Raw genomic sequence first — 11,828 nt, 5'->3', positions numbered from 1 at the left:
TTTGATAGAAACTATGACAGGGTATTTCCAAAAGAGTCCCTCTGACATTAAATAGCTATTTTAAAATTTGTAATAAAAAAAATAATTTTTAAAGAGTACCAAAAACTACATAAACCAAGTCTCAGTAAGTGTAAAAGAACCTCTTCATAAAAGGAAGGTAAATCCTCCTTCGGAGTGGTTACAGCAATGCACAGAAATGAGACCAGAAATACACACAAGAAGTTACAGCTCAACTGATTTACTGGAGTTGTGCAGTAATTTCCACCTTATGGCAATTTGAGGATTGTACTACGGACCCAGAAAAAGATTTCCAAAAAGACAAAACGCCAGGAGGAGACAGTAAAAAGTCTCTGTCTTCCCGCACTGAGGACCTAATGTGCTGGAATGGGCAGCCTGGCCTTCAGCTGCAGAAGGGGATGCACTCAGATCCAGAAGTTTGCTGTGTGAACGTCCCACTGCCATCCTGTCTAGACCCATCACGGCTCCCTGCGTCTCACTAAGGTCAGAGTAACCAGGCATTTGGGGCAAGTTGTGTACATAGAGGCCAGTTCAACCTCACTTCTCTTATGCTCACAACCAGGTGTAACGCGTTCCTCTGTTGTGTGCATGCAGACTGCTATGCTTTTCTGATTACAAGTATGACAGACTTGCACCACGTGTTTGAACAGCACTTCAGAAGTGTGAAGCATTAGCAATTCCTGAGTACAGTTACACTTGACCACAAGTCCAGGGCTAAAACATCTTAGCTTCTGGAAGCACAGATCAGACCCCTCACCTCTCCAGTGTCCCATGCTGCATACAGGTTTCTGTGCTCACAACAGCCAGTGTGCGCATCAAATGACCTAAAAGTAATGCTCTGACATCAGCAGCGAGCCAGGCTTTTCACTGGAGTCCAAGAGTCCTTTGAAAAATCTCAGTTCAAAATGTAACTATTCAATTTTTAGTACACATCATGTCACAGAGTTAGTGTTTTTTGTTGCAAATATATGGCACTAAGTGTCAAACTTTATGACTTATTCCAAACAGTGTACCATACTTCACAGCAAAGCTTTCAAATGAATCCTCTAACTCCCACTTCTAAATATACAGCTGGTGGGAGGCCAGGGTGTCCATGAATGGTCGCACAAGGTTGTCTGTCGAGAAGTAAAAGACCAAGCCAAAGGTGATGGAGATGGGAAGAGCAGGCAGTGCTTTCTTAAAAACAGCCAGTAATAAAAGAGTTAAGCATAAACCCTGCCAGAGAGAAGAGAATAAAAAACATAAGGAGATACAGTAAGAAGCCCAGAAAGGTATCTGTCATCAACAAACTAATATACAAATAATAAGCTATATACACTGTAGAGCAATTGAAGCCTGCCCGAGCTACCAGTGCTATGAGGTACATTTATCCACACCTCTTGAGCGTAACTCTTTGTCAAGAAAGTGGTATAAACAGCTAGTGCTGACATACACCTGACCCCAAGAGGTTAATTTATTTACAGATTATTTTACATTTTGTTCTACGCCATTATGCATGAAGTACTGATCCAGCAGATAAAAGCACTTAAATCCTGGTGAGCTGCACAGATAAGGAGTTTCACTGGAGGACTAATACACAGCAGCATGTACTTCTAACACCTTCCCAGTTTTCAAGGTCTCTTGGGGTAAAAAAAAAAAACAAGAAAACAAACAAAAACCCACCCAAAATACCCACTGCTGTACATTTGACTGTATTGCTTACTATGATTGGTGATTTCTAGTTTTATCTGGGTAACAGGCCAAGATCTGGTTTTTTAAACATATGTGAAAGCTTTTCTGTATTTTGGGTAGACAGTATGGCTAAGTACACCTAAGTATGGATTCCTTCTCTCATCTGAGCCCTTTTTTCTTTCTCCACGATGACAACTTCAGAGACACTGGGCTCCCAAAATTTTCACAGCACCATAGAAGAAACAGAATGAGGCATTTGGCCTCATGGACAGACAGGAGAGGGCATTTTCACCAGCAAAGGAGCCCTGTGCTAGATCTTAGGATATGGAGCTAGGTCATCTTATAGGTTTCTCTGACCTGCGAGGTAGTGTTGCGTGTAGCTTTCCTACATTAGTTCACTTCTAGTTCTCATGCTTTTTAATCCATGATCTTCACAAGTGAAAGCCTCTGTCTTTCACTATTCTTGGGATCTAAGTGGGGAAATGGGCCTCCATGGCCAAGATAATTAATTTTCTTCGACCTTCTAAAACTCCTGCCGTTGCCCTTCTAGTTAGTTTCTGTGAGGATGCTGGTGTAAACAGCAAGTTCCCAGTAATTATTTTATAGCTAGGTGAAAGCTCAGCAGTGTGTGGTCATTAGATCTGAAGGACCAAGTCCTTTAGCAGTTGCAGAGTGATTGTCATCTGCTTCTGCTGATCATTTCCATGGATTAAGTCTCCTTCCTTCCTGATTTTTTTCAGCATGAACACAAGAACAAGATAGGTCTTCATCCTCTTTTAGCTGTTCTCCTTAGCAAAAGGGAGTTAACCTTTTTAACTACACTTAATCAATGTGGAGTTCCTAATACTGACTCTTATGGCTGACAGAAGTCCCCAATCTTTAACACTAAAGCAAGCACACCAACAGGTGTAACTGTTTCTCACTGGGGTTGTTTCACCTCCACTACTTCCAAACTTAGCTCTGCTCTAAGGAATTCTCCCTCTCAGCCCATATCACTCATCTTCTTGCAGCAACTGTTTAAAGCCTGTCTTTATAGGCAGCACTGGCCTGGGAAATCCACTGTTAGTTTCTCCTAAAAAGCCAGCATGCATTGAGGTGCACCCACTGCAAAAATTTAGCAGTACTCAGCTGCTGGTACTTCTGGCAACCCCACTGCGCTAAACAGGCTGTAACAGAGTCCTTAAAAGCTTGCTGACTTACTATGAGAATGGCTACAAAGCAGGCCAGCGTAGTATTCCAGTCTCCACTAGCGGTGGCAGCAGCTTTCCCAACAAGCACGCTGTAAAATATGAAGTCTCCAAGACCCAGCTTCACACCCCCTGAGAGAAGTGAAAAAAGAAAACAAATGTTACTTCCGCTTTTCCTGTTTTGCTTCCTCCTGAGCAAATTCTTGTCCCCTGGGGAGCAGGTGAAGGTTCCTGCTTAAATTATCCGCATAGCCAAGAGATGTCACTGGAACCACACTCCCAGAACAGATACTGCAGCAGCAAGAAGTAATACAGTCAGACACGAGATATTTGTTGCTCAACATGTCACAACTCATCAAACCACCTGCAGTTAGGCTAAACCAGGTAAGAGTTTTAACCACAATGAGTAAAAATACCAGGTGCTGAACTCCAACTACACTGCAAACAAGCTATGAAGCTTACTCCCTTACTTTCCTCCTCCTCGAGCTCCTCGGAAGAAGTGGTGGGGTGGGTTGGAACAGGACTCCTCATCTCTGACACCTGAGACTCTGCATGTGAAGGGCTCCTGTGGTTCTCTCTCTCATCTTCAGCTTGGTTCCATGAAAACAGAACAAAAGCCGAGTAAAAAAAAAAAAAGAAACACAAGAGGTAGCTACATTTATAACTTGCTTTAATGCAACTTCTGTGAAGCTTCTCTGGAATGGGTAAGAAGCAGCATTCTTGCCCTTTATTTCTTGGAGGTGTGATCATCAGGACCAGTTCACGCAGAGACATTTAGTGGATTAGAGGAAAACACATGTGTTATTACTTGAAATAGTCAGAAGGGTACATGTTCACAGCTTCTTTGGCAGCTACCCAGGAGTTTAATGGCTTTAACAAGTGAGTACATAAGCAGAACTAAGCATTGCTCTGCATAGGCTAGAATGGTAAGTAAAACCAAGTAAACTTAGTATGCACTCCCACGTTGTTACTTCTTTGAGGTGGAGGTGCTCAAATATTCCTTAACTGGTAGTGTGAAAATATGGATGACTAAAAGGACTGCCATGTATGAGAAAAGTTCTACCCTGAATCACATTGACATTGGGGCTGGATGTTCACACGTAGTAAGCGGACACATTTTGTTGTTCACTATTTTAATTTTTTTTTTTGTCCTGTTAAACACATGTAACAGAGCCCTTGGTAATGCTTTTGGAAGCAACCAGTCTGTGATACAGTACTCTGACAGTTCCTATTTTGCAGAAGCACTCATACAGACTTTCCAGTCCACATCAGTCTGACAGGATGCTGTCACTGCAGATGTGAGCGTCCTGTGATCTGGGACACAAGAGCTTCCACAGTGGCATCCTGTATGCTTCAGCATGTAGTTTCCTCCTGCTCTGTGCCCAGTTTCAAAGCAGAATTGTGTCCCTGCAGTTTGTAAGTATGTCAGCTGAAATATGCAGCATATTCAGGTATCAAGCCTTAGCATATGTTTATTGCTTTAACATAAAAAGGTACTGTCATCTCTGAAGTGCAACGGGACCAAATGGGAAACCCTCCCAACACCACAAGTCAGATTTTATTCAATCACCTTCAAAACTGCAGTTCAACTTGCATTTCAAGAAGATAAAGGCATCAAAATCACCACATGACCAGCTATGACACCACCTACTGTTGGGTAACTGCCCAAGGGTGAATGCAAAGATGTTAATTTTCTTTGGCAGGGTAACCCATATTGCACTTACAGCTTGGTGAAAGCACGTCGGTTCCGTGGCAATGGCTTGAATGCAAAACACTGCAACACACTTAAGTTCACCAGCTCATTGCCATTATATTTATGAGCCTATGTGTAATTTACCATCCCCAGCTAGTAAAAATATAAACCCCCACTAACCAGCTTTCAGCTTTGACTTCAGTACATCTGAATGTGTGTGTTGGATAGCAATTTTGTTTGGGTTTTTGTTTGATTGGTCTGTTTGGTTTCTCTAAATAAAGGCAGCCTGAATACTGGAGCTTCCTATATCATCAGGTCATCTTTGCTGCCAGTCCTAAGAGCAGGTTTCAGAAAATCACCAAGTTCTGCAACTAATGTAGCAACACTGAAGAAAAGTGCATCCATCAGGATTCAGGTGCTTACATTTAATTGCAGTCTCACACATACACATTATTTCCATGGGACAGCATGCCGTATAGAAAAGTGACTTGCAAGCAAACCTGTATCCCATGTCTGCTGACTTGGTCCTCTTGCTGCTGTGTCTGGCTTTGCCATTCCAACTGTCCACATCATAGCAGCTAGAAAAAAGAGAGAAAAGTAATCAGCTGCATAAAACATCGGTCACTATAGCTCAGAGGAGCCAACTATTTAGCAGTCCCTAAAAATATAAACCCTTGCCCCTGTCAATACTTTTAAAACTATCTTAGGTGGTTTCCCTAGGCACTTAGAAGGCAAGATGGGAGAAAATTAAGACAGTGCATCCCTTCAGTATTTAAGAAAGTCCTAGAGCACAAATAGCTCAAAGTCAGTATACTCTTCTCTATAGGCTAAAGAAAGGAAAAAAACAGGACTAGGGTCCTCATCTTCTCTGATTTCTTCTTGGCATCTGACTCTTCTCTTCAAAGAAAACAACTGCCCAGGAAATGATGGTAGTACAAAAGGTAACCAGAGGTTACCATACACAGCTCACTCCTCATGTTCTGCTAAAGGTAAAGCACACAAGCGAGGGATATGCAGGAGTTGACAGAATGCCAGTTTTCTCTCTGCCTGTTTGTTTTGCTTCTCTCCTGTCAAAATATTGGCTATTTGTTTTGGTTCCAAGAACAACTGAAGGATGTTTGGGGGTTTATTCTTGACATGGATCCCTAAATTAAGGATAAATAAAAAGGAATATAAACCATTCTGAAATCAGTGGTATGGAACTCAAATCAGCTCTTTATTTAAGTGTGCATCAGTCTTCCTGTTTTTGTAGAAGCTAAAGTAAACAAAATAAGCCAAGGCAAACACAGTGCCTGCTTTTCCACAATGAGCTCAGCCAAGGTGATGTTTCTGCACCTAGAGAGAGCCACAGAATGTGGTCTTGCAATGGAGACACTGACATTCTGCACAAGAACTTTTTGTTCAGTATTTATTATTTGTTGAATTGCATTCTCCTCTAGAGAAACTCTTGTTAACTAAAACATGTGAGAGACTTCATCTAGATTGTCTCTGGTCAGTATAACAGAATCTCCAGTAAAAAGGAGGTCAGCTGAAGCCAACAGAAGCTCTGTTTGGAATGTATAAAAGCATTTATATAACATTAAAAGCGTGGGGGGAAAAAAAGGTCAATCAGATTGTAGGCATCCTCAACTGAGCATTCAACATTTGGAAATAGCCATTCATCTTATGAGCAATGCTTGCTCATCACACGTTTAAAGTGTGTCTGTGAAGTACAAGGAATAAGTGTATTGAGCCAGCTTCATCTCATCACAGGATTTTGCAAGCACTACTGTGCATCCAACACAGGCTTTTGCGTGCAGAACAAAAGCGCATGTTCTGCACTGTATTCACAAAAGCATAAATCTGCTTTTCAACATTTCAGCTTCATAAGGCAAATGTGGGCTCCCTTTGGCTAATGAGAATTAGCACCACTGTAACTGATAAACAAGGCCTTCTACAAATGGTCTGTTCCAGAACATAAACGCGCACCAGTCTTAGGGCAAGGAAGAAACTAAAATAGTGCTTTTTGATTTGACACAGAAATAGGTTGCGAGTTTAATCTAGTTAAAGACATTAACATTCTAATCTTACTCACAGGAATATATTAACGCAGGAAAAATGGGCTCATTTCTCTCCTGTGCAGTTTCTACCAGCATTCTCAGTGGCCCCTTGGGACAGAGAACAGCCATCAGATCTGCAACGAGAAAAGGGCCAACCTCATCTCAAACCGTCATGCACGTTTTACATTCTTTATCTTTAAAAAAGCTATTCTCCCCTCAAAATGACATCTATCAATATTAACTGATTATTTTCTGAACCGCAGCTTCTGCCATTTTGTGTAACTCCAGCTGTTCTAGTCCCTGAAGATGCTCACTTAAAATACCATCGCCAAGGCTTAATGTAAGTTTTCATTGTGCTAATCCTATAAAAAGCCTCTTGAGAATACCATATTATTTCTTTGAAAGTAGATGACAGCATTAGATCGAGGTGTTACATTCAATTAGAGGAGGAGTGTGGGTACTTCGTTGACATTCCACAACCTATTGCTATGTATGCTGACTCTGTGTTTCACATGAATGAAGGCTTTTGGTCCAGTTCCTCTTTGCTTATCTTCTCTCCTCTGTCAGGACTCCTCACCAATCTGAATGTTACCTTCCAGCCACGTCTTGTTCTGCAGGTTCTCTTGACACTTTTAAGTCATACCAAAATCCAGGATCTCTCAATAACCATAACAGAGCAAAACCTGCAATACTATCAGGTTGCTACTGATAAAAATCCAACCACCCCTACCATGCAGTCAGATGTAGTTTAGTACTTCCCTGACTTGATGCTCCACTTTGAAAGACACAGTAGGAGTACAGTACCTACATGAACAAGTTAGCAAGAAACAAACCAGGGAGTCAACTTAATTGCCCATCTGCCTCTTTCTAAAGGTGCTAGCACCACAAAGTAGTTTTTTGGATAACATCCACAGTCCTGAGATCGCCTCAGTGTAACATCTCGGATACACACCTTGAGAGTCACAACCTTGACTTACCATAGATGGAGATTGCACCTAGAATCACCCATGCTGACCACTCAGGTAGATATTTAATGAAAACCAGTGCCATCAGAGCACTGATCATAATGAGATATGCCTGCTGGAGCTGCAAGGGACCTTTCCAGTGTATGCAAATCATTCCAACAGCTCCAAAATTCCAGATTATTAAGATGAGAGTGGGGTAATCCATGGCCACATTGTATGTCTTCAGTACTTCACTGGAATACAAGAAGAAAATTTAGCTGAGCAATAAAAACAACTGACATACAAAGCATGTCAAAGCTGTAGGTAAACAAACAAACCTCCCATTACACCAGGAGGAAATAGGATAGAAGCAGCTTTCATCCTGAAAGGGGAATCCGCCTTGCGGCCAACTACTGCTCTTAGCTGTTCCCTCAGCAGGAGATGGACGCGCTGTGCGCGCAGTCCTGAGGTCAACAACAATTCCAAGGGCTTGAGCAGGCGGGATTTCAAGTTTTAACTGAGCATAGGCCTGTGGCTACGTGACCACTTCACAGCAGACAGTCACGTAAAGAGTCATCCCACCAAATGCATGACGCTCACTGTTTCACAAGCATCACCAGCAGGTTAGAAGTTTTGTTCCATCCGAGCTGTGAGCTAAGGAAATGAGCTTGAAGTGATGTAGTCTGAGAAAAAGGCAAGGCAAATCAGAGAACCAGCTCGGTACATAAAGTCTCTTTCCACCTGCTTCTCAAAGTATAATTGTACCTCTGTACCACAAGGCTCAGCCTGTTCATTTCATGCTCATGGTATCACTTCCCAGTGATTTTTGTAGAGTAGGCACTGTGAAATCAGGCATTGCCTATTAAAGACCTCATTTCCAATTTTTTTAAAAAGAAAGCTATCCCATGCTAGCAATTTTCAAACCTCTATTTGGAGAAGGGGAGACATTTGTTTACTTGTTCAACTTGGGGATTTTCTGCAAAGAGATGAAGAAGCCCTGAACTGCCAGGTTGCCTGCACCATTCCCACTTACCCCAGGTATATGTAGGTAAAGAGGAAGAGCAGCATCAAAGAGGACAGGATCAGCCAGCCATGGATGAACTATCAAGGGCAAGAAGAGACAGTGATTGAAGGAGCTGTTCTCACTCACACAGGTCACAGTGTTGCATGCACTACTGACAGAGCTTCCTACTGTCCAACAGTCTCCTCCTTCATTCCTACTCTTAATTTCCAAAGACTGCCTTCCCCATTGTCAGTGAGGGAGAAGGTACAGACAGTTGCTTCCAAACTCTTACATTTTATATTCTATCCCTTGGTGTTTGTTTTTGTTGATCTCAGGGGTTTTTTTACTGTGTTTCCTATCCATTTCCATGGGTATCCATACTGGCTCTCAGCTTAGAAAGATAAGCACATTTTCTCTGCCTGGTCGGGAGGAGGAGAGGTTTGCCTAAGGCTGTACAATAAATCCATCTTGGGGCCAAATTTTAAAAGCAGTAATGGCCAATGCTCAAACACTGTGCTGGTATCACATACAACAGCTCCTTGGGCACCACAAAACCTGAACATGCCTTTCCCTCCAAGCCTTGTCGTGTTCCATCACAGCCTCCACAGGCAGGAAGGACACCAGTTCCCACAAAGCTTGTCTGAAACTTCTTAGGAGAAGGCATTCGCAGTAAATGGTACAACTTAATCTGTAAGTACAAACTGCAAAAAACTTTTTGATCAGATAGAGAAGACTCAGACCTGACTTACACAAAGTAGCAGGTCTTGGTTTTAAGAGCTTACCCTTAGTGACAAAATAACAGCAAAGCATATTCGGGGGCACAGCTCTACCACCACCGACAAAGGCTTCTGTAAAATACGATTCCTGTGTACTCGCCAGTGCAGTGCTTGTATTCCTCACTGACAAGCAAGCCCCATTTGAACTCAGGTTCACAGCATACAGGTGGAAAAGGCTCTAGCATGACAGCTTTACCTTGTAGCAGCGATATTTATAGAGCAGAACTAGGAACACGGTCATTACAACGATGACACTGATCATTATGATGGTGTTCAACACCGAGTTCAAAAGACGCTGGCCCACAGATGGGGTATCCTCACTGAAAGGGGTGTAGATCCTGCAGGTGAAAGCAAAAGCCATACAAAGTACATATATTCTCTTTTGTCTGCCCCAAGATAAAACCAGACCTCTCTGTGTGTGGAAAAGACAGGGAGGTGTAACTGCCAAGGACAGCAAACACGAGATGTAGCCTCTGAAGGGGCTGGGTTCCAGTTAATTATCAACTAAAGCTTAGTGGTCTCCATCAAAAGCACATTCCTACAGAGAAACTGTGGCTGGCAGAGCTCTAAACAAAAAGATCTAGAGTATAAATGGCTTCATTTAAGTTTAGTAACTTTTCTCCAGGCCACAAATTTTTATTGCATGCTCTAGATCCAATTCATGGTAACTATAAGGATACATCCCAGAACCTGTCCTGAAAAGGGGGGGACCCTTTCTTTCCACTTCATAGGTGTCTTGGACTCTCTTATCCATTCTCATCCCCCACACCCACCCCCCACACACACTATTTTGTTTCCTTTGGTTCAGTTCAAGGGACCACAGTCCCCATTTCTCCACCCGCCATGTGAAGCCCCAGGAGTGCTCTCAGGCAGTGACCAAGAACTGGATGGAATTACATATCCACACCATGAGTGTTTAGGAACCAGAAATGTCATCAGGAAATGAGACACTCATCCAAATGAACATGCTATTCCCTGATCACTGCCAGCTACTGGGTGAACAGACTGGGAGTTCAGTGTGGGCCTTTTATGCTGCAATATGAAGCAACTTCATCATTACACTGCTCACAGGCTAATGACAGTGCTAACGAATCAGTATAAAGCAGCTATGGAAAAACTTACACAGATGAACATAGCATACTTTAGTAAGGTGCTTGTTTAAACAGCCACCTTTAGCTGTGTAAAGGTTCTCTCAACCTGCCAAGGCATCGCTCTGTGTACAGACATGCATGTGTGGAACGTGTATGTAAAGCTAGGGATCCCATGTACTCAGAGGCTGTTTTGAAGACCCCACTTACAGCTGCCCGTTTTTCTCCGTATAGAAGCGCACTGACTTTATGGTGGCGACGACAACAATCATACAAAGGGTGACAGGCACAAAGAGCATGATTACATGCTTTGCTCCATATTTCAGAGTCAGTTCCTCCTCTTCATTTTCCAAGGCACTTTCTCTCACTGGAACACCAGACATGTCTCCATCAGCAATATGGTTAGGGTTACGGCTGCTACCTGTTCGCCTCTTCTGAAAAGAAATATTAGCAAATATGTAAGACACTTCTTTACTTTGTATTCAAAGCTTCATTCCATCATATTTCAGTTTGTTCCTACTAGAAAGGTACCAACTGAACAATACAATTAGAAATTTAATTACAGGCTGCAGTGGAGAATTTAAACCAAAACCATGAATATCTAAGGCCCTCTTCAAGTGCAGATATACAGAGGGACACATGTACGTGAAGGGCAAGGTGCACGGAACTGAGATAGAAGAAATGCCATCCGAGGTGGCAGAAGCTTGATCAGTTCCTCCTACCACAGCAACACTGTGCTTGCTTTACTCTGCTGCTCTGCTGGCAGCAGAACTAGATTCTGTTCCAACGTTTGCTGTATTTGACCAGAGCAGACAAAGCATTTCTGGCAAAACAAGAAGGCTGAAAAGGATATCCTGCAAGAGTCATATGTGCATCAGGTACCGATTAACAGCCTGTATCTTTACCAAAAGGAAGGAAAAGGGAGGAGTATATATAGAGATAAAAGGGGGGGAAAGTCACAGTAGATTGGAATAAGCACTGCTGCTGCTGGCTGAGTGTGACACCAGAGAAATAACACTGGCCAAAGCCAATCCCAGATGTTAGTCTGCTGGGATGGATGGAGGGTAGCAGGACTACATTCATCATCCTATCCCACTTCTTCACTCCCCAGGAAGGATGCACACCTACCCTCTGTGCCTGCGCTTCCCCTGCTTCTGAGGCTTGCAGGCCATCCTGGTAGGAGGGCACTGGTGGGCTCTCTGCAGACATCAGGGATGTTCTTTCATTGCAGGGCTCCTCCTCACTGTCTGAGTTGTTCATGAATGTGATCATCGTCACTCTCCTGGGGAGCACTCAGAAGGAGCACGGCCAAGCGCTACTCAAGGCTGAAGGGACAAACGGAGCAGAAGGAATGAGAAACAGTGAGCACAGCATTGCAAACAACTGGAAGTCTGAGGAGGAGACACAGT

At 42.9% G+C, this 11,828-nt stretch overlaps 1 protein-coding gene across 1 annotated transcript; it reads right to left on the bottom strand.

Moving 5' to 3' along the window:
* Window positions 1-1,077: 1,077 nt before the first annotated feature.
* PSEN2 (presenilin 2) lies at window positions 1,078-11,747 on the bottom strand. Its single transcript, XM_010180022.1, has 10 exons — window positions 11,548-11,747; window positions 10,630-10,853; window positions 9,528-9,669; window positions 8,586-8,653; window positions 7,586-7,806; window positions 6,644-6,742; window positions 5,070-5,147; window positions 3,347-3,466; window positions 2,890-3,008; window positions 1,078-1,233 (listed from the first exon to the last, which is right to left on the bottom strand). The coding sequence occupies exons 1-10, from the start codon at window positions 11,689-11,691 to the stop codon at window positions 1,078-1,080; spliced, it is 1,371 nt and encodes a 456-aa protein (XP_010178324.1). The 5' UTR covers window positions 11,692-11,747.
* Window positions 11,748-11,828: the final 81 nt, after the last annotated feature.

Source organism: Mesitornis unicolor, unplaced genomic scaffold (assembly GCF_000695765.1).
Source record: "Mesitornis unicolor isolate BGI_N332 unplaced genomic scaffold, ASM69576v1 scaffold17302, whole genome shotgun sequence".
In the NCBI taxonomy this organism is placed as follows: Eukaryota; Metazoa; Chordata; class Aves; order Mesitornithiformes; family Mesitornithidae; genus Mesitornis; species Mesitornis unicolor.
The sequence above is the reverse complement of the archived record's forward strand: the minus strand, read 5'-3'. Positions and strand labels throughout refer to the sequence as shown.